This window comes from Phascolarctos cinereus, unplaced genomic scaffold (assembly GCF_003287225.1).
Source record: "Phascolarctos cinereus isolate Bilbo 61053 unplaced genomic scaffold, phaCin_HiC Scaffold_3;HRSCAF=262, whole genome shotgun sequence".
In the NCBI taxonomy this organism is placed as follows: domain Eukaryota; kingdom Metazoa; phylum Chordata; class Mammalia; order Diprotodontia; family Phascolarctidae; genus Phascolarctos; species Phascolarctos cinereus.
In genome coordinates, this window is record NW_027555736.1 from 56,783,743 (window position 1) to 56,806,559 (window position 22,817).

Genomic DNA, 22,817 nt, shown 5'->3' on the forward strand with positions numbered 1-22,817 from the left:
GGGTTAAGTCCTGATTTTGCTATTTATTAATGATATAACCCTGAGCAAGTGTCCGAATCTTATTTTCCACGTCAGTAAGATGAGGGTATTAAAACATACTTGCAACCAGCCATCTCTCAAGATGATTGTATAAACCATAGGGTACCACAGAAACTCAAACTATTACTATTGCTTCATATTTTTTTCTTATATTTCTTGTTTTCTCATTTCTTTTATTTATCTAATTCATCTTATATCTAATTTCTTATCTTTCATGTTATTTCATATTTTATTTTAGGGTTCAACCTAATACTACTCTAGCTTTTCAGTCATTGGCCTATATGGTACAACAGACCCAACAGGAATGGATAGAAAAGGTTTACCTTGCCCCTAAAAGCCAATCAGAAAGAAGTGGGTTTGTCTGACCTCCCAACTAATGAGATGTTTCTTTTTATTCCCAACCTCAACACACTCAGGCTTACCTTATTCAGCTATATACACCCTGTAATCTGTGGGCTTTGAAATCTTTTCCCCCCAGACCAAAATTGAACCCCAAAGCCTCAACATCAAAGCCTGATACGTCATCAAAAAAGTCAATACTAAAGTATTGCATAACGTAAGCAACCTATTTCTGCTGCAGATGGGGCTTCATTTTTTGAAATGACATGTTTGAAGGCATTTCCAATAGGGCCTGTCAACTTGACTTTGTAATTTTTAAATATGCAACTTCATCAAATTCCACGTTGGAATTTTAAGAGCGTGTCACTCATATTTCATTCTTGTGATTTATCTTGTACCCAAAATGCTCCCCCAGACCTATATCATTGCCTTAAATAACATTTTAGTCTTATCAACTATTAATGATGTCAAGACTGCCATGGCCTTATATGTAGGTCATAAGAATTTTAGAACTGGGAGGAACTTTAGATGTTACCTCAGCTCATTTCCAAATTTCACGAATGAGGAAAGTTAAGATCCAGAAAAGAGGCAATATGGTATAAGGTCAAGTAGGCTGAATTCGGATTAAGAAAAATCTAAGTTTGATTCCTAGATGGGTCACTTATTACCTGAGCGGTCTTGGGTATGTCACTTAACTCTCTGGATCTCAATTTCTTTATCCATGAAATCAAGAGGTGTGAACTAAGTTACTTCCAAGATACCTCCTAGATCTAAATTCTAAGATCTTAAAAGGTTACCCAGCTGACCCAAGATCACACAAAGTTGATATCTCAAGTATCTTGACTTATTGTTTAAGTCATTATTTGTTTTCTCCTCTCTTTCAGGGATTCATGGTTGTGCTGGATTGTTTTCGTATTAACCTTACAATAAGAACAGACCTCAATGAATCAGAATCCTTGAGCAGGAAGGGACTTCAAGAGGATAGCTTGTCCATCCTCCTGCCTCCAGTCAAATTCCTACGTTAGATCAGACACGCTTGCATCAGTTTATTTTTTCAAAATGGTAAGCTCCTCCATTAGAATGTTAGCTCCCTGAAGGGCAGGGACTGTCTTTTGCCTCTTTTTGTATCCTCAGGACTTAGCAGTGCCTGGCACATAGTAGGTGCTTAATAAAGGTTTATTGATTGATTGATTGATTAATAACACCCCACCTCCGAAGCAACAGCTTCACATATGGTGCTTCCAGACATATTATCAACTTTGCTAAGAACTGAGTTCTCTTGTGCGTGCAGTTGTAGACAATACCTATAAAACAAGGAGCTTGGACCAGCTACTTCTGAGAGTATAGAGCCATAGGTACTGTTCACAAACTCTTAGGAAGTTTTACCACCCACTGTTCTCAGCTATTGTACTTTACCCCTGCAAGAGCCATATTTTGATGACAGTACATTATTTGCAAAGCACTTACAAGACAGACTGACACCTAAAGACCCTGCTGACAAACTCTTTGTAGGAGCCCTCAGTTCAGGAAATATGACCCTTTTCCTCTCCCACTTCTTCATTGGGAACGTGCAATAACATACAGCAGAATTTAGCATTAACAGCTTCAGTGAACACTTCTCCCTATTCAGGCTGTAAGGACACACCTTCCAGAGCCCCAGGGGGAGGAAGGAGTTTCTCCCATCCCCATCTAACACTATCAAGAATTTCTGCTTCAGGATTTCCCACAAAAGTTTGACAGATGATCCCTTGGTTTCTCATCCAAAGGCAGGAACGAGGTCCATCATCTCTGGCCATTTACTTCCACTTCCAACAAGGAGAGTGGAAAGAGTTCTCAACCTGGAGCCACAGGACCTGAGTTTGAATCCTGGGTGTGCTACTTATCCTCTGTGTGACTTTTGGGAAGTCACAGTAAAGTGACTCAGTTTCCTCATCTGTAAAATGAAGAAAATTGTCCTAGTTGACCTCAAAGGTCCCCTCCAGCTCTAAATCAGTGATCATATGACAAGCTCCACCCGACCCTATCCCCAAGAGTGAAATCATTCTGCCCACTGGACCAGTCCCTCACTCCCCCATGGAAATAGCACTTGGAGGATGACTAACAAAGAAAACATACCCAGCTTTTTCTTTAGTGTATCTCTCCTTGGAGGTGAGTTCATTCTGTATGCTTTATTCATTCAAAGGTGAAAGGGATAAAAATGAATCCATCCAATTATATATTTATTCAGCCTTTACCTCCCAGGAGATAGAATCTTTTCTCTTTGTCTTACCAACCTGTCCCCATCCCACCCCACCCCCCCACATTTGTTTTCTTTCTTCTTTCCTTTCCATACAGCTGAGATGGGATGAATAGAACAATTATTCTACAGAAGCCCAGGGGTGGGCGGGAAAGGAAAGGAAAAGTTGAGAGAGGAGATCAGTGCCAATGCAGTAAGATGCTTATAAAGAACCAGGAGCCACATCAGCCTCACTTCCTCTTCATTTGGATTGATGCCCCAAATACACAGAGCTGTGCTATTAGACTCGGGCATTTTACTAAGATATCAAGGCTTGAATATGGATATCTAGTACATTTCTCAAGGCAGTTAGTCCTTGACCAAGGCCTAGCATTACACAGACACAAAATAGGCCTTAGAAAGGCAGAGCACATTCTATTCAACTCAACCAACACCTTTAGTAAGCACCTACTAATCAAAGTTTCTTTAACTCTGTGTGTGTGTGTGTGTGTGTGTGTGTGTGTGTGTGTGTGTGGCCCCTGGTGATATACGGATAGAGGAGCCTGAAGCCAGGAAAAACTGAGTTCAAATCCAATTTCAGATATTTACCAGCCATGTGACCCTAGGAAAGTCACTTTAAAAAAAAAATCTTTGCCTCAATTTCCACATCTATAAAATGGGAATAATAATAGCCCCTACCTCTCAGGGGAGTTAGGATAAAATGAGATAATATTTGTAAAGTACTTTGCAAAACTTAAAGCACTATGTAAATGTTAGTTATGGGCAGCTAGGTGGTACAGTGTGTTGAGCACTGGGCCTGGAGTCAGGAAGACTCATCTTCCTGAGTTCAAATCTGGCCTCAGACACTTACTAGCTGGATGGGCCTGGGCAAGTCACTTAATCCTATTTGCCTCAGTTTCCTCATCTGTAAAATAAGCTGGAGAAGGAAATGGCAAATCATTTGCTGACTGAACAACAACGAATGCTAGCTTTACCATGGACCCCTTTGGCAGTCTGTTTGAAGCACATGGACCCCTTCTCAGAATAGTATTTATATGCCTAAATTAAAACACATAGAATTTCAAAGGAAATTTATTACGCTGAAATATATTTATCAAAGTATTGAAAAATAAATTCACACACTCCCCCGAGGTTAAGAAAAATGTACTAGATGCAATGTAACATCCCAAGCGTAGGAAATACAGAGACAAAAAACAAGGCAGCCCCTTCCCTAAAGGAGCACCATATAACACATCAAAATGGACAATAAGCCATCATCCATCACTTCTGATGAGGCTAACTATAAACAGGCTGCTTTCTCAAGCTACGGGGAAGGCCAAAAGAGAAACCTTTCCCTCTCTCAGGGAAGGCAGAAGCCTGCTGAAAAAATCACAGAAAGAAAGAAAGAAAAAAAAAAATATATATATATATATATATATAATTTGTCAATGTAGAAACAATATAAGTTAATGTAATTTAAAGTTTCCATGGTGCATGTAACCAAATCCCACCCATTTAAGAGCCCTAATGGGCTGGTTACCTAACCAGAAAACTTTTCATTCATTAGGGCTTATTCTGTATTGCTCCATAGGACGGATCTAGGAACCATGGGTGGAAGTTACCAGGAGACAGATTTTGGCACAATTGTGTAAAGAACTAGCAGCTAGCATTTCCCAACAAGGGAACAGGCTGCCTCAGGAGGTAGTAAACCCTCTATAACAGCAATCATTCAAACAGAGGGAGGGTAACCATCTGCCAGGGATGGTGTAGGAGAGGTTTTCATTGTGGGTGGGTGGGAGATTGGACCGAGTGACTCATAAGGTCTCTTCCAACATTAACATGCTAGGATTCTAGGTGACTTTGAACCTGCATGATTTGGTGGCTAGCCCCATGCTTTTGTCTGGTTGGCTAGAAGTCTCCAGTGCCTACGGCGAGAGACACATGCTACTTTCACCTCCAGGGTTAAAGGATACTCAGGTAAGGGAGTTGGGGGAGGGAGTGCTGTTTGAAGAGGTAAAGAACGCAGACCATGCCCAAGCTACAAGTACCAGAGGAGCCAACCTATAATCTTCACCCCAAAACCATCTGTGTATAGGTTTTACCATTTATGTAAATTATATGCAAAGCATATGCAAATGAACACCACTCACTGAACTATTTCAAACAATTGGATGTGGTCCTAAGGCTGAATTTATGGGAGGCTGCTGCTGACAAGTTTCTTTTTCTAAAGAGGATACAAGACCCAATCTGGAAGCTAACAGCCACATAGGAAAACTGTTATCTAATTTGAGACTTTAAGTCTTCAACTAAAGATCCAATTTCCTTTAAAATTCAATTCAATAAACAGTCATTAAGCACCAGGCATTCTGCTAGGCCGTTGGGATATAAAAATAAAAAGGAAACAGTCCCTGCCCTCAAAAAGCTTACATTTTACTGGGGAAAGGGAGTCAGGACAGGACATAGCACGGATGCACATTTTTTTGTAACGCCTTCCAGAATTTTTTTCTTCCCCACCTGTTCTAGGAAGAGTGATCAAGTCAGTCCACTGCTTTGGCAAAGGACCATTATTGTACAGTCTTAGGTTCCACTTCATCCTTCCGCGGCTACCCCTGCCCCATATATATTGTCTCCCCATATGAAAGTCCCTCACTGGCAGGAATTGTTTCTCTTTTATAAGTTTAGTAAGCACTAAATAAATGCTTTTTCATTCATTCATTCATTTCTGAACAGAGAGGTCACTTCTTGGCCTTTTGGCTTTTAGACTTTTTTCTGATGATTTCCCTTAGTTCTAACCCCGGACCCATAAACAAATAGAAACAGTTCCTTGATGAGTTATATAAGCTAAAACTGTTCACTGCTAAGTTTCTACAAAAATTTCTAGGACTGAAAGTCACTGAAGAAAACTGTATTTCCATTATTAGGAGAATTCTACAGGATAGACAGGCACGAATGGGTTATAACCAGTATCACTGGAGAGAATATTCACATTGATAAAAATCACAGATCCGTCTGAGTCAAGAAGAATGGAAGAGGAAAGGGGGTGAAACACTTTAAAAGGAAGACTCTCATCAGAAGTTTCAGAGGAATTACCAATTTTCATCACTGAAGGGACCTTCCACACCAAGAGTTCTCTATTTCTATGAAATTAGAGGTTGAGGAAAGCAAAAGGCCCCCCAAAAAACTCTATCCTTAAAGAGCCTAAAGTAGATCATTCTGGGACTCCTAGAGGGCTCTAACCTCTTACCCCAAAAAAGTCCAGTCTGAGAAAGACAAACCCTGGCAAGGAACAAAATAAACAGTGCAAAGAATGCCCAGTAAATGAATAATATGCTTTAAATAATTTCACTTTTGGCCACATAAAGAGCATATTAGTCAACCAGGTAATGAGATCTTATAAAGTCATGGTTCTAGAGTCTTCTGCTTTACAATATTAAGCAGCATTCACTCTGTGTCTGGAGCACCAATTACATTTTCAAATGGACTATTAGACACAATATCCCAAAGACAATCACCAAATAATGTGGAAAACAAAATAAACACAATCCTAAGAGAAGCTCAGTTAGAAGTTGCCCTTTTCTTCTCCCTCAACTATTCCACACTGCTTATCTGAACCAATAACTTGTTCATTGCTGACATTCACTCCCTCCATATCTGCATCCTCAGATCTTAATTATCAAGTCTAGTTAAGGGGACCAGGACAAGAAGAGTGCCATGTGCTCACTAACCAAAAATCTAAACTTCCAGAGGCCACATAAGAATTCTTTAGCCCTCCTTCTCTAAGATAGATAGATAGATAGATAGATAGATAGATAGATAGATAGAAGTAGATGGATGGACAAAGAGATAGACAGATAGGTAGATAGATGTAGATGGATAGATAGATATATAGACAGACAGATGTAGAGGGATTGATAAATAGAGAGCTAGACAGACTGATAGATTGATAGATAATTTACTAAGTACTTATTATGTTCCAGGATCTATGCTAAGTGCTTAGGATACAAGTGCAAAAAACAAGAGAGTCCCTACCGTCAAGGGATTTACATTCCAATGAGGGAAGAGAACACTTAGAACAATGTTAGAAAGCAGGAGGAAAAGAAGATAGGGCGGGGAGAAGAGGATGAGGGAGAATTCATAGGGAGTATGGTGAGAAAATCTATGTATCCCAGCCAGATAAGGCAAAAGCTAACCTATCAGAGTTGAAGGACTCAGAGATGGAGTCCAAGTTTTTGTTGGGGAGGAAATGGTCCAAGAATAGAGGTATGGCGAGGAAAGAACAGAGAAAATGCACAAAGAGCCATCCCAGCATCCACGGAGGTCTCACTTCAGCCATCCCATAATAATCAGGACCCATTCTCCAGTTACATCTTCTTTCCAAGGTCACTTTTGCTCCTCTCCATTTAACACAGAACAACCTGTACCCTCCCCCTTATCCTTTCAGTAGCTTAGCTTTATCCTTGCAAAAGCATATTCCTAAAAAAAAAAAGTTAGCAAGCTTGTTAGAAATACCACTGGGGACCCTTCTGCTACCCATCCTTAGGGGACAAGGCAGAGCTGTATATCCACCACACATCTCTAACTCTTACAGCAAGTGGATTCCCCAATACGTAACCTGCATTCTCAGTAAACCATGCTATACCTTGTATATGCTTGGGGGAGGGGGACCCACAGCCTACCATATGGTGTTAGCTGTATAAAAAGCCCCAGGTACCAAGAAAATAAACACAAGAGATATACGTATTTTGTCTCTCTCTCTCTCTCTCCCCTCTCTCTCTCTCTCTCTCTCTCTCTCTCTCTCTCTCTCTCTCTCTCTCTCACACACACACACACACACACACACACACACACACACACACACACACACACACCCACTCTGACACTGAGAATTAACTATTTCTAGTGCATCTTGGCACATTAACTTGCATTAAGAAATGTCCTGCTGAGTTTCATTCCAAGTTTAAGCAGTTATGTCATTCCCTTTTGAGAAGCAAGCAAGAGGAAATGCACCTAAATTCCACACGCAGTATTCAGGCTAATCTCCGGGAGGAACTCCCCATTGAAAGGGAGCTAGTACAGAACAGCTTAAAGAATGGAGTAGAGACGTGGCAGACAGGGGATTCCTGAATGTGCCTTTTGGTCAGGAGCCACAGTATCCAAAGCTTCATCCTCACTTGGGGGAGGTCCACCCAGACCCCTCTAGAAAAATCTAGCTGGAAAGTTCAAGGCCTGCCAGCTCCAAGCATGCCAGAGGGAGTTGTCAGAAGTCGGCTTCCTGTAGCATTACCACGGCTCGGCCTTAGCTATACCACTAGCCTTTAATTTTGCAAAAGAGTGGTTTGGCAGGGTTGCCATGACGGGCGTATGAAAGTCTCACCCGGTGTAGCCCGACCGAATGGCGCTAGGGAGGGAAACCATACTTCAATGGACAACGTGCAGACGGACACCCCTCACATATCCAGAAGGCTTCTCCCTGGCACTACCCAACCCCAGGATGAAGTAACAATTCAGCTCTTTCCACCTCTCTCTACTCACCCCATTCCAGGGCACCAGCCTCATCGGCCAAACCCTACCAAAATCCTAATTAATCAGGGAGCGCTGATTAGGTAAGGCAGGTTTCAAGAGCCTATCCAGTGCCTTCCTTAATGAAACTTCCTCCATTTTCCTCCTCTCTCCATTTTTCAGCTAAGAACTGGGCATGCCTGGGTTTAGACTTCGGAGAGTCACCTCTGCCTGTAAAGAACTTAGCTGAAGGCACAGAGGAGATGGATGAAATGATTTCTCAAGGGTTTGCCAAGTCTTTGGCTTTAGGGATCCTTTCTTCCCAGTAAAAACCCTTCCTGGACCTTGCTACCAGAAGGCCAAGGCTTTTCTACCACCAAGTGTACTAAGCAAAATACCTTTCAATATACTCATTGTACTACGTAGGTTCCTAAAACATCAAGATATTTAAAAGTGGAACGAGTGGTGATTCTGGGGTCAAAAGACTTGGCTTCATATTTAACCTCTATGATCATTTCTACCTGTGTGATCACAGGCAAAACATTTCATTTGCCTGGCCTGAATTTTCCACATCTGTCAAATAAGACAGCTGTACTAGTTGTACTAGGTGTACTATTCTCTTTTGGCTCTAGATCCAAGACCCTTGATCCTAAGGCCCCACAATATAGGGGATGGTCCCTTTAAGAAGGATTGGCCAGGAGGTCGTGGACAAGAGATCCATAGGGCAGGCCAGCTATATCACTGGAACTCCAGTCTCAAAAATGCTTCTCCCACCTCCAATGTAGGCCAGCCACAAGCCGAGAGAGAGAGAGAGAGAGAGAGAGAGAGAGAGAGAGAGAGAGAGAGAGAGAGAGAGAGAGATTAAATAAACTTGGAATTAGCTTTCTACCCAGTGCAAAGTAGCAGTAATTTCATAGAGTCATTGCAGGAAGGAGCAACTTCACCTTACCTCCAGCCACACCTACCCACAGAGAAGAATTCTCTGCAGAGCCCTGAAGGTCAGCTCAGTATATCAACCCCAATGCCATCCTCCCAAGAGTTCTGGAGCTGTGAGGTTACACAGGAAGGTGCAGGTTGCTGCTGATTTTCAGATTGGCACAGCCTCTCTGGAGGAATGAGTCTTGGGAGCAGCCTCCAGCCAATAGCCAGAAGAAACCCAGAGCAATGGCATCTGGGGCCAACCTGGTTACGGCAACGGCTCAGGGCCCTCATCCACCTCGTGGCTCTATGTGTTTATACCCATCAGTTTGATAAAAGAGAAAAATACAAAATGGATGGTGGTTCTCCTGGGGACCACAAAAATGAATACTCTAGCCTACATTCCTCTGTATCGGCTGTCTCTCATGTCTATAATAAACTGCCCCCTCTCCCCTCACCTCTACCTCTCCTAGTCTGCCTCTATTCAAAACACAGCTTTGGTCCTACCTCCTGCACAAGCTCTCTCCTTAGCCTCTGAATCATAAATGATCTCTCCCTCTTGAAATTATGTTGCATTACTTGGTATATATGTATCTTGAGTTGTATTTTTGCTCTCTGTGACCCAGTAGAATGTAAACATGAGAGCACAGACTATTTCATCTTTGTATATTCCCAGCACCTGGCACATAAGTATGTGCTTAGTAAATGCTGATCAACCGACCACTCCATCGAGGGCTCCAGAATTCCCAGACTCCCATTTGCCTTTACAACCTGCCTGGAAGTAAAAAAAAAAAAAGATGACTTCTCTGATGTGGCTTTGAATGTACTGCAGTTCAAAGACATCTTTAATAAGGGATTGATAAAGGCTAGAGAGGCAGTTGGTCAATGATTTATACCAAGGAACTACAATGTGTATAATCCTATTCTGGGCATTATGAATACACAGAAGTAGCTGTGCCTGCCTTCAGGAAGCTCATAGTCAAGGTATTCTAGACAGGGAATCAACGGATTACTGCTGGGAATTCTTGGTATGTCTCTGGGCTTGGGGAAAACACAGCTGGCCCCCCTCAACTTGCATGAGAGTGATGTGAAGGGGAAAGGCGGTATCTGAAAAATACTTTCAAGTTTACTTCTCTCATCCTTATTATTCCCTTCCTCCTACTACTCCCCAACCAAATCCTATTCAGCCTCCAAGATTCACCTCAAATCTCTCTTTCTCTGATGGGGCCTTCCTTGAATTCTGTGAGCTCTCAGTAGCATGATGTAGACCCCAAAAAAGTGAATTAGGTCTCTGTAGATTCTAATTTCAGCTCTGCCAATAACTGTGAGACCTTAGGGTTGGGGAACCTGTGGCCTGAAGGCCACATGTGGCCCTCTAGGTCCTCAAGTGTGGCCCTTTAACTGAATCCAAACTTCACAGAACAAATTTGGTTCCCCACCCCTGCCGGGAAGTCATTTGGCTTTGATGAACAGATGAGTGTCCTCATCTGTAAAATGGAAAGATCCTTAAGCCAAGGAAATTACAATTCTAATAAAAATAAAATATGGATAATGATATCTACACTACCCATGTTGCAGGGTTGTTCTAAGGGTTGAATGAGAGACTCTAGGTAAAGTACTTTGTAGCTGCAAAGCTATAAATAAATGAAAGCTATTCAACAAGTATTGGGCAGGTATCTAACACTTGACTAGGTTGTAGGGGAGATGAAGAAATGTAATAGAGGGAGAATGAACTTCAGAGAGGTCACGTGACAAAGTCAGTTCTTTTAACTCCAAGTCCATTGTTCTTTCCTTTATAACTGTGGTTTTTATTTCATGAGGGTTTGTTATGATGGTGCAAGGGGTTTATGTTTAGAAAAAAAGAAAGAAAAAAGAAAACAAAAACATATTTTAATTTAAAAAATTAAAATGCTTTAATGATGTCTTAAGTAGTAAATAATTGCAACATATCATGAGTAGCATATTAAATTATCCTGGGGGTTCACTATACTTCCTTGCCGAAAAGGTTTCACAGAACAGAAAAGGCTGGGACCCACTGTGTTATACCAGACTGCTTCTTGATTGCAATCTGTATGCTGGAGGTAGAATGGAGGAAATGGTAACAGCTTCAGGGTTCATACAGGAGCATAGATTAATTTATGAATGAAAACTGGGGCCTAAGGCTTAAGTAACTTGTCCAACTAACTTGTAGTAAGCATCAGAACTAAGATTGGAACTCAGGTCCTCTGACTCCAACATCAGTGTTCATTCCACTGCCCTATGCAGTCTTGGGTCTAAGGCTGCTCCCTGACACTAAGAACCTGGTGAGCCCCCTATATGAAAGGAAGAAATTGACAAGATTTCCTCTAATACTCATTGAACCCAAGTACCCTGTGCCCCCAAAATGAACTGTATGAGGTTGAAATAAAATGCAATTCCATGTATATTTATTAAGCATCTTCTATTGGCATGGCATTATATGAAATGCATATTTCTGTACAGAAAAAAAAAGCAAAGGAAGAGGAAGCTGAGCCCACCTCTAGAAAGAATAAGCCAGTTAGAACTCCCCAGGTTCCAGGAGTTCTCCTAAGTTCCTCCTGAAGGGAATCTGGTTAAATAAAAGAGTCCAAAGGCAGGTGGGTAACATTAAGAGCCTGTCCCCAAAATAAGCATCCTGAAGGATCTGGAATCTGCTGTTCTGTGATTCCAGACTTGCATGCTGATTGAATGTGTCAGTCCAGACCTTGGTGCTGTTTGCTGTAATGTGATCTTATATTTATATTAGTCATGGGCCTGATGAAGGAACAGTGTGAAGGCCCAGACACAGCCATGGAGATGCTACTTTGATAATGCATTACAGACAATTCTTGATTGACACCAAATATTTGGCAAGGCCAGGAGCTAAAACTGGAAGCTTTTCTGTGTCTGTGTCCAGCAAGAGAAGGGGTATTAAACAAACCCCATCTTGTATTCACAGAATCAACAAGTGGAAATTGAGCATCAGTTTACCTAACCATACCTCAAGTAAAAATGATTACTGCCTGGGAAGGGAATCATAGAACCAGCCACATAAGAGACAAAAGTAGCCCATAACTGATATTTCCACATATGGTTGAATTCCCAGAGGTAAGCTGACAGAGAAGAGATATACAGATATATATCTTTAGTGTGTGTATATATATACATATCCATATATATGTATGTATATATACACACATATACACATATGTATTTGTATATATAGTATATATAGATATATACATCTATATATATGTAGTATATATAGATATATAGATATATACTAACTTTCCCCAGAGTTTTGCCAACTCCTTTTACTCTGGCTACAAATTATAACTCCCTCCAAAAAAAACATAATAACACATCACCAAATAATAGGGTACACAGTATAGCTTCAATCTGAAAGATTCGCTCCAAATCCTTAGAAAGAAAATATGTTTCTTAGCCGGGTATTTTACTTCCTTAAGAACCAGATGAAACCTTTTTTTTAATCTTCAGAAAGTTAAAGCTCATTTTCTGCATTTGTTATTTAGGATTCAATTATTCAATAGCATTATTTGAGGTGCCATTTGGTGAGAAACAACAGTATTGTATATAGACAGGAAACAATAATTAGAATTGCCCATCTAAGACAGTCAGAAAAAAATAACTTGATTACACATTGCCATAATTTGCACCTTATCCCTTGAAGAGTCACTTTTAGAAAGAGCTCTTTGAATGTGCAGAAAGAACAGTTCACTTATCTACTCGGTCACCAACCATTTATTAAACATCTATTGTACCAGAGGTTGGGAGAGGTACACAGTTTAAATAAGACACAGACCCTGTTTTCTTCCCCCAACTCCCAGTATAGTAGCAGAACAGTGAGATATAAACACTGATAGCTGTCATAGGCAACATTAGAGGGTCAATGCATCAGAGAGCTGCAAACCAAAATGCAATGTGGGTTCCCCGGGGGAAGATCATTAGCACCAGAAGAATGAGGTGGCATTTGTATTAGGCTTTAAGGAATTCAGCAGGAAAAAAAAGGGAAGGAAAGAAAACATCCTATATGTAAGGAGTAGCAAAAAAAAAGACAATGGCAGAAAAGAGCAAGGCAGCAAAGAGTCATCTAATTTGGCTTGGCTGCAGAATGCATGGAGGGCAATAGCATCAGAACCAGATGTCTTCTGAAAAGCTTAGTGCTAAAAAAGAAAGGGACCCAGCCCATATGCCGTGGAGACCCAAAGTTTAAGAAGAACTGAAAGATCACAAGTGGAAAAAGTTTAAGAAGTTCTGATATCAAGGACTCAGGAAGCCTTGGGGGGAAGGATAATGCTGAGGTTTATTTTCAAACCTAAAGCTACTATTTTGAGCTCATTTTTAACCAAGTGCATTTCCTAAGAAGAATGAGCTGTAACTACCCAGTATCTGGACAGTGAAAAGGTCGAAGAACAAAAAATATATGCACAGTAAAAGAAAGCAAAAGTGCTATAAAAGACAAGGAAACACTTTTAAAACTTATTTTGTTGCCATAGACTGCCAGGGGGCCTGAAATTGGCTGGATTCAAAAGTTCAATTTAGCAAATTACAGGGCGGTACTAAAGAGGTTCTAGGCAGACTTTGTAAGGGTGTCCAACAGAAGCAAGGGTAACCTGTAACCATTATCTGAAGTTGGCCCCTTGTCTACCGAGCCAGCTTTGTAATTGTCCTTCTTACCAATACCATTCTGTGTAGAAACTCCCAAAATAGAAAAGTGGTTATGTTAAGTAAGCTATTAAATGTAGCCAACTATTAAGGGCTCTTGTACATGGTAATTCTCAATATCCAGCAAAGAAACACCTGATGCATTCTTAGAACACCTGATAGAGACTGCCTGCCTGGTCCCATTTTGGGAAGCAAGTCTTCCTTTGAAATTTCTATCCATTACCTAATTTACAAGAATTACTTTAGTGTCTTTCAACTCATAGAATGTAGAAACCATGTCTTTAAAACCAGCAACAGTAGTAACAAAAAAATCCAAAACCTATTTCATTAATTTAAAAGATGATTGAAAATGACCAAAGTGTCTTAGGCTCTATTAAGAGATGTCATTTACCAAATCACTCATTCTACACAGGAGCACATATGCAGTGAGCATAGGGGATAGAGTGCTGGACCTGTAGCCAAGAATACCTGGTTTTACTTACTAGCTGTGTGACCTTGGGCAAGTCACTTAAGGTCTCTCAGCCTCAGTTTCTTAATTGGTAAAATTGTGTATAATAACAACATCTGCCCCACAGGGTTGTTATAGGTATCAAATTAGATAATGAAAATAAAGTACTTTGGGAAATCTTTAAATATCAGTTATCATCATCATCATTTTCTGAGATATTTTTTTCCTCACCCTTAAAGGGCAATCTCTGAATCTCCCTGAAGGATGAGAGACTGACAGAGCTGATGATTCTTTAGGGAGGTGAAGGATGTAAGAATAAGTGGGCTCTATGAATAAGCACCTAATGGGGGGAGGGGCTGCCGCAACAGTTTTTCAAATTCAAAGGTCGGAAATGTAAGTGTTGACTTCAGGCCCACATTCAAGACTTTCCATTCCTAAAGTGCCCCTTATACCATCCAAGGGCCAGAATTTCTCTTCAGTTTTAACCCTTTCTGCAAAGAAGAAACCTGTAAAAATGACAGGCTAACTCTAGAATGATTTCATCAGCACCTTCAGCCAAAGGGAAGTTGACAGAGGAGAGTCAGACAGAAATGATGGTCTTGATTTTTTTTCCCTCTTATTTCCAATACACCAGTATTTTCCAAAACAAAAATGCATTGCCGCTAAACACAGCTGAGCATCTCCACCCTATACAATGTATAATTAATGTGAGAGAGAGATAGAGACAAGAGAGACAGAAACAGAGAGATAGGGGGAGAGGGATAGAGAGAAAGGAGAGAAGGAGGGAGGAGAGAAAGAGAGAGAGAGTGAGAGAGTGAGAGAGAGAGAGAGAGGAGAGAGAGAAGAGAGGAGAGAGAGAGAGAGAGAGAGAGAGAGAGAGAGAGAAGAGAGAGAGAGAGAGAGAGAAATGTGTGTGTTTCAACACCTTTTCTTCCAGCTCACTGTAGAAAACCCCAAGATTCCCTATTCAGAAACAGTTCCAGCTGCCACAAGTTGTTGCTTTCTATGAAGTTTACAAGCTTCTTGGATTAACTTTGCTAAAGGAACTGTGGAGACTGGGGGCATGGACCTGTGTCTTTGTGATGTTTTTTAAGGTCTCCTTACACCCCCGCCCCAATATCCTTGGATTTCTGATTTAAGACTTGCTCTTTTCCTTCCTCCCAAAAAGGGGAATACTCAAACAGCCGTCTGGATCTTCCTCATCCCACCCAGTCACCTTTTTTTGTTCAATTTTCTTTTTCTCTAGCAGTTTCCTTTCAAAACCTGTCACCATCCCTCCAGTACCAGTGGGTGTCATTCGGGGGGTGGGGGGAAGAGGCCAAGGAACGCAGCATGGAGACAGGCCAGGCAAGCAGGCAGCCTAGCAACCATACATCACAAGGTGTGCGTGTGTGTGTGTGTGTGTGTGTGTGTGTGTGTGTGTGTGTGTGTGTCTGCGTATCCGCGGGTGTCCCTGTGCTAGGAATAACAATCCTACATTATTGCAGGTGTCATCCTAAAAAACGCCAAGAGGAAAGCTCTTCATGCTGACCGCTGCTGCCGGCCTTGGCGGACTCTCACAACCAACTCTAACCTTCCCAGGCTCCCAAGTTCTTGACCCCAGGCAACGATGGGGCAGCAAAGGTTAGGGACCCTCTCCTGGAGTAAAGGGAGGCAGAAGAATTAGCTAGCTGAAGATCATTAATAGAGTGTCCTCGGGATGGGGAGGGAGGGTAGAGAGTGGAAACAGGTGACTAATTAGACTGAGGATCTGACATTGCACTGCCTTCCCTCACCTTCCCTTCCTCCCCACCCCGCAAGACACCGTAAGCCCCAGTAACTGGTGAGGTTCTCCCCCTTGTCTTCGTCTTTTCCTTGCGACAACAGAGACACCGGTAAACAATCACAGTAAGTGGTGTGGTATCTTACCCCCCCCGCCCCCAGCCGCCAAGCTTCATACTCTCGGACCCAGCTGTCTAGGGTCATGCTCTTCCTTCAAGCCTCGACCTCTCCCGCCCCGATAGTGGATTTTAGCTTTCTGCCAGACCGTTCAGATCTCATTTTTCCAAGCAATTCCCAAAGACTACTCTTATGGCTTTCCTCCTCTGTTACTGAATGACCCTGCATTAACAAGCACAGCCCGTCAAACATGTTTCTTCCCTTCCTTTCGCGGGTTCCGCGAGCATGCGACTCTCTCTACCCAACCGTGGCGAATCAAGGAGCGCTCTCCCCCAAGCCTGCCAGGGGAAAGCCCCAGGAGAGAGGGTACTACCCGCGGCTGCCGCGAGTGACCCTACAATAAACAAGTGCACCGGGAGAGCAGCCCTCTTCCCACAAGCAGCCCAAACCCGCCGCACTGGGGGATGGAGGGGATTTCTGAGTCCTGGAGAGCGCACGCCGAAGGCAAAGATAACAGAAGCAGTAACATAGCCATGCTTTAAATTCTACCCCGCAAAAAAACCCAGGAACCCCCAACTAGAAGGGGGCAGATGGGGTATAATAGAAGAGCGGAGGAAGGAATAGAAGATGGAAAGGGGGAGAAAGAGGGATGGAAGAGGAGAAGGGAGGAAGGAAAAGAGGAGAAAAAGCAAAAGGGGAATGGAAAAGAACTGAGGAAAAGCTAAAGAAGAGGGCATAAGGCAAAGGGGTGAAAAAGAAGAGCAAAGGACGAGACGAGGCAGAAGAAGAGAGAAGACGAGGGAAGCGAGAGCTAAAAGGAAGCAGGTGTTGGAGAGGGAAAAGCAGATGAAGAAGGAGGGAAGGGGAGAAGACCTGGGCAGGGGAGAGTGGGCAGGGGCAGGGCGATTCGGACGAAGGGCTCTCTCCGGAGCCGGTGGGTTAGGGGACCGGGGGGCGCGTTACCTTGCTCTTGCCCCCGCAGTGGCAGCAGACGGTCCACAGGTACTTGAGCGTCCGCCAGAGCAAGATGATGAAAAGGCCCCCGAAAAAAGTCACCATGGAGGAGGCCAGGAAAGCCCACCACATGCGCTGGCCGCGGCTGTCGCACGGCACCTCCATGGTCACCGGGATGATAAGCGCATCCATCTTGGGCTCGTGGACCGAGGAAGAGGACGAGGAGGAGGAGGAAGAAGAAGAAGAAGAGGAGGAGGACGCGTCTAGGCTGAGATGGTTCGCGTGGATATTGCTACTCATTCTAAGACTGCTGCCGCCTCCGCCGCCGCCGCCGCCGCCGCCGCCGCCGCCACCATTTGCCATAACTAGCAATGGGCAGGAGGCGCAGGGGCTCCGGGGAGCTCCTCCCGCCGCCAGCGCCACCCCAAACACCCATCAACAGCCATATTGCTATTGCTGCTGCTGCTGCTGCTGCGGCCGGGCGCGGGGGGGGGGGCGAGGGAGGGGCGTTGGAGGGAGGGAGGGGGGACAAGCAGCAGGCGGGAGGCAGCAAGCGGGCAGCGGCTGGGCGGCCGGGTGCCGCCTGGGAGCGGCTAGGGCTGCGGCTCGGGAGCCGAGGGGGCCTCCCCCTCCTGTCCGGCTGCCCGAAGGGGGATGGAGCGCGCCGGGTCAGGCCCCCGGCCCCTGGCTAGCTCGTGCGCACCGTTGGGTGGGGGCCCCCGTGCGCCCCTGGTCCAGGGAGGGCGGCCGCAGACCCGCCGCCGCCCGTGTTCCTGCTCGGAGGCTGAGCTAGAGGGTCTCACAGCCCCGGGCCGGCCTCTGCGCTGCTGCGCGCCCGCCCTCCGGGCCCCGGCTGCCCCTGCACTCCGGCTGCCCAGCTGACTCGCCCCCTCGCCTCCTGCCTCCCTGACTCTCGCAGCTAATGAGCTGTTGTTATTATTATTAGTCTCGAACTTGTTAATAATATAAATCAGCTCCCCCCCTCCTTCTCCTCTTTCCCCTCCCTCCTCCTCCCTCACCGCCCTCCCCCAGGGCCCAGCCCCCGCCTCCCCCGCCGCCGCTGCTGCCGCCTCCTCCACCCCCTCTCTGGGGCTCTTCTTCTCGCCCCTCGCCTCTCGCCTTTCGCCTCTCTTCTGGTCTCTCGCCCGACAGGCAGCAGCCTCCGCGGCGGGTTCAGTACATGCTCCGCTTCTCGCCCTTCTGCGACGCTGCCGCCACGGCTGCCTCCTAGGCCATTCTCCCGGGGGTCCCCTGGGGTCGCCGCCGCCACGACTCCTCTTTCTCTGCTTGGGCTTTCTCCTCCAACTCCGCCGCAGCCGCAGCCAGTGCCTCCTGGGCTCACGCCTGGCACCTAGTCGGCCCGCTCTCCTCCTCCTCCTCCTCTTCTTCCTCCTCCTCCGCCTCCCCTCCGCCGCCGCCTCCAGCAGCAGCAGCAGCAGGAGCAGCAGCTACTGGAGCGGGCGCGAGCTGTGCCCGACTGAGGGGAGGAGGGGAAGCAAGCAGAGGGGAGGAGGAGAAAGGCGCTGGTTCCACGGCCCCGGGCCGGGGAGGGGGGACCCGGCCTGTTTCCATCCTCACTTGGTGGTCCCTTGAGGACCCAATCAAGCCAGACAGACGCGACACCAGTCTCACGCTGGGCCCCGGGGCTACTATAAACCTCTCTCCAAGGTGCTGCGCCCCCACCCCCCTGCGGCCCCGGGACCACCTGAGCCAAGTACCCTGGGACAAGGCAGGGAGAGGGAGAAGAGAAGAAACAAACTGTGAGGCATGGGTGAAGTTTTATAGGATCCTCAAGCTCAGAAGGTAAAGAAAACCTCAGGAAGGACCCCCACCCCCGTACAGTCATACAGTTCAGGCAACTGAACTAGAGATGCCTGCCCCACCACCGCCACCCCAGAGCAAGCATTCCCTGGACAGACACATTAGCTGCATTTTGATACCACGAGCCAAGGTAGGACTGGGTTCCGAGGAACTGAACCTAGCGTGGAGGTTGAAGGGACCGACTGAGTGAGGAAAACCAGAGGTAAAATCAAGTGGTTTCCTCTGCCGTTCTTTCTTTTTATTAGATGATTAGAGAAAGGGAAGAGGGATGCCTCTCCAGTAAGGGACTGGCTTCCATAGACTCCCCCTAGGAACTTCCCCCGATTACAAGAGAAGTTATTTACTACGGGACCCAGGCTTGAGGGTAAGGGAGGAGGAGAATTGTATGGCCCTGGTGATCCTGCCACATAGCCAAGGGAGACCAGAGTGGCACAGAGGAAAGACCATTGGATTTGGAAACCATTGGCTTTGGTTTGAATGTTTTGTCTGCCATTTACTATCTCTGTGATCTTGGACAAGTAAGCTATTTGACCTTTCTGTGCCTCGGTTTCTTCCATTGTAAAATGAGGGTGTTCTACCTCTAAACCTATGGTCCTATGACCGGACCTACTGAAAAATGTAAATGGCCAGGTCTTTTTGAAATACCACAAACATTCTTACTTCCCGCCTACTTCCACTCTCACCCCCCAAAAGCCTCAGGTTTCCTCTATCCAAAGCCAGCATGTTACTGGATTAATTTATAGAATTCTTTTAATGGGGAGTGCTTGAGCTGATTCACACTAGTCTGCCCCATGGCCCTAAGCCTCATCACTTCCCCAGACTCCATGAGCAGAGCTGTAGCCAGGACTGTATGGAATTCTCCCAATGAACAGGGACACCCCTATTTCAAAAATATGTCTGGTCATCTAATTTCTTTTCCTTTATCTCTCAGGATGTAGTTTGGGGAAAGTAGGGGCAGCTAGGTGGCCCAGTGGACAGAGTGTTAGGCTTAGAGTCATAAAGGCTCATCTTCCTGAGTTCAAATCTGGCCTTAGATGTTTATTAGCTATGTGACCTTGAGCAAATCACTTAACCACGCTTGCCTCAGTTCCTCATCAGTAAAATGAGCTGGAGAAGGAAGTGGCAAACCACTTCGGTATTTTTGTCAGGAAGACTCCAAATGGGGTCACAAAGAGTTGGACACAACTGAACAACAACTAGTCTGCATATAGGAGAGGAGGGTGGGATGGGATTGGCCCTGCAGGTTCCCTCTATGCTTAACTTTCTAAGACAATTTGGTGTCTCATCTGCACACCAATTTATGATAAAAAGGGACAATCCTGGGGTGGCATAATTATAATCAATCCCTAATCAATCTTGCTTCAACTAAGCACTTCCTCTCTCCCATGTCCCTTTGGGACCTTGTCCACTCGCAGACCCAGCTTTTCCTTATATTCCCAGCCACAAGATCTTACAGAGCTAATTAAGAGAAAGCGAATTTCTCCCCCCTAATTGCCCAGAGTGGTTTCCCAAAAGTTTCCAGCTCATTAATTTAAGCCTAATTAGACTGATCGGGTTCCTTTCATCTTTTCAGGGTAGAAACCTGCTTACTGAATTAGGGTCCAGGTTGGTTTTCCTAACAGTATAGTCTAAGGGGTTGCGTTTTCTTTTAACATCTGCTTCTTCCTCTGTATGGTTAAGCATCACACCACAAGAAAATGAAAAATAAGAAGAGGGATAGTGGGTAAGGGTGGGCAGCTAGGTGGTACAGTGGATAGAGTACTGGGCCTAGAATCAGGAAAACCTGAGTTCAAATCTGACCTTAGACACATCTGTGTGACCATGGCAAGTCAACTCTGTTGTTGGCCTCAGTTTCTTTGTCTGTAAAAAGAGCTGGAGAAGGAAATGGCAAACCACTCCAGTGTCTTTGCCAAGAAAACTCTAAATGGGGTCATGAAGATTCAGACACAACTGAAAACTGGACCACAAAAATAGTGAATAAGAGCAATGAATTGTCCTGCTTAGGTCTTTTTTAAAAATTTCACTGAAATTAATGCATATTTTAAATGTTTTTCTTAGTTTAATTCACAGCCAAGACTAATTCTCCCATTTGAAAAGTGGCAAGAACCACCACTGAAGGACAAGATAGGGTATAGGGAAAGGAACAGAATTAAATGGAGCCCATAGGGTTATAGAAGCAACAGTTTAGGAGAAATTTGTCCCATGGGCAAAGCAGCATAAGAGAAGCAAAGACACCTTTCTTCAGAGAGGAGAGCTGCTTGGAAAAACTCACTCTCAATGGCTCTTACCTCATGCAGGTGGCATCTCTAAATCGACGTGCCATGGACAGGACTCACTCTCAGAATATCTCTGCAACACAAAATTTCTTCATTGGAAGGGACTTCAGAGTTTCTATCTGAATAAGAATCACTTCTACAAACGTGTGTAACAAATGGGGAGCCTGTTCTAGAGGATTTCACCTCGGAGAAGTCTTAGTGCAGCCCCTTCAACTAGGATAGTTCTAACTGCTGGGAAGTTTGGGGGGATTGTTTTTGGCCACATGGTGTAGAAATCCCGTCTCTCTCCAGATTCCATCCATTGCTCCTATCTCTGCATTCTATGGCCAAGTGGAACAAATCTTATCCTACTTCCGTAGGATACTACTTCAGACATTTGAAGGAGACAATTTGCCTTTCCTCCTCACCCCCTAGTCTTGTGTTCTCTAGGTATCCACCATATCTCTCCCATAAGAAGGATCCATGTACTACACAGCCCTGGCTTATGGCTGGAGGCTGAAACGAAGTGCTGCATGTATGTGAGGAAGAAAACCTCGCAGCAAGCAAGCTAATTTATTTAGTATGCTTCTCCAAGGCTGTTCTTTGAAAACAACCTTAGCTGTTATGCTTCAGGACTCAAGAATTAGCACTAAGGACATTTCTTAACTCAATTCCAAGATTTTAAAAACTTTATTTTTAAAAAAATACACACAAGACTTAAACAGTAGTGAAAGAGAAGAACTTCTCCATACTGATACATGGTAACCCCAAAAGATACTGCCACATTTCCCAATGGTCAAACCAATGGAGGGGGGAAAAATCACAGGGATTAGAGGTCACAGCCTCAGGGTTAGCCCCAAATATATACAGATGGAGAATTGCCTATCTCCCCTTCTGTGGAGGGTTGAGAGAGCCCCGATCACCCTCCTTCCCCGGATCTCCTCATCACCTCTATCTTAGTTGCTCTGAGCTTTTAAACAAGCTCACTGATGTCATCCATATCCCTAATTCAGATTAGTTGCCAAGTGTCTCATTGGGTATTGGCATACCATTTTAAAGCTGCCATGATTCCCAAGGATCTCACCAATGCCCTGACTGACTTAATGTACATATTGGGCAAAAGGCGATCATCATCCAGGATTTAAGGTGGCATAGTTCCTTCCATTATCACCCTCTGCTCCCTTCCCATGGTGTAGTGGAAATAAGGCTGGGTTTAGGTCAGAAGAGACGAAGGTTCAAATTCTGCTTCTGACACTGACAGTGTGACATCGGGCAACATATTAAAGTGGACAGAATGCTGGACCTGGACTCAGGAAGATCAAATCCTGCCTTTGACACTTGTAAGTCATGTGATTATGGACAAGTCACTTGGCCTTTCTGGGCTTCAGTTTCCTCACCTGTAAAATGGGTGCAATAATACCTGTAGCACTTCCCTCACAAGACTGTCATGAGAAGAGCAAAAAAACTCCCATTTTTTCTCTTAGTAGCCCCTGCACCTAGCATGTGGTTGGCTGGCTAATTGATCCACTGTTATTATTCTTAACTCCCCACAAGCTTCTTCGCTCATCACCATGCCTAGCCAGTCACATGAACAGGCTCCTGACTTCTGTGGGCTTACTACTGCATAGGAGACATTTCACAGTTTTTGATGTGGACACGTACCCTCAATAATCTCCATCACTCACAAATAGTCTCTTCTGGAAAGATAAGAATAGAACTTGAGAACTGCTCCCTCTTGAAATTACCTTGTAGCTACTTGTGTGTGTGT

At 44.6% G+C, this 22,817-nt stretch overlaps 1 protein-coding gene across 8 annotated transcripts in view; it reads right to left on the reverse strand.

The window, feature by feature from the left end:
- Positions 1-17,420, reverse strand: part of KCNMA1 (potassium calcium-activated channel subfamily M alpha 1) — a 909,315-nt gene extending 891,895 nt beyond the window's left edge. For all 8 annotated transcript variants that reach the window (XR_002328114.2, XM_078150867.1, XM_078150865.1 and 5 more), the window contains exon 1: positions 16,983-17,420. Coding sequence is in view for 7 of the 8 variants with exons in the window: in XM_078150867.1 (XP_078006993.1) it covers positions 16,983-17,336 (354 nt within the window). In the remaining variant the exon portion in view is untranslated. The remainder of the gene's footprint in view (positions 1-16,982) is intronic.
- Between the last annotated feature and the right edge of the window lie 5,397 nt (positions 17,421-22,817).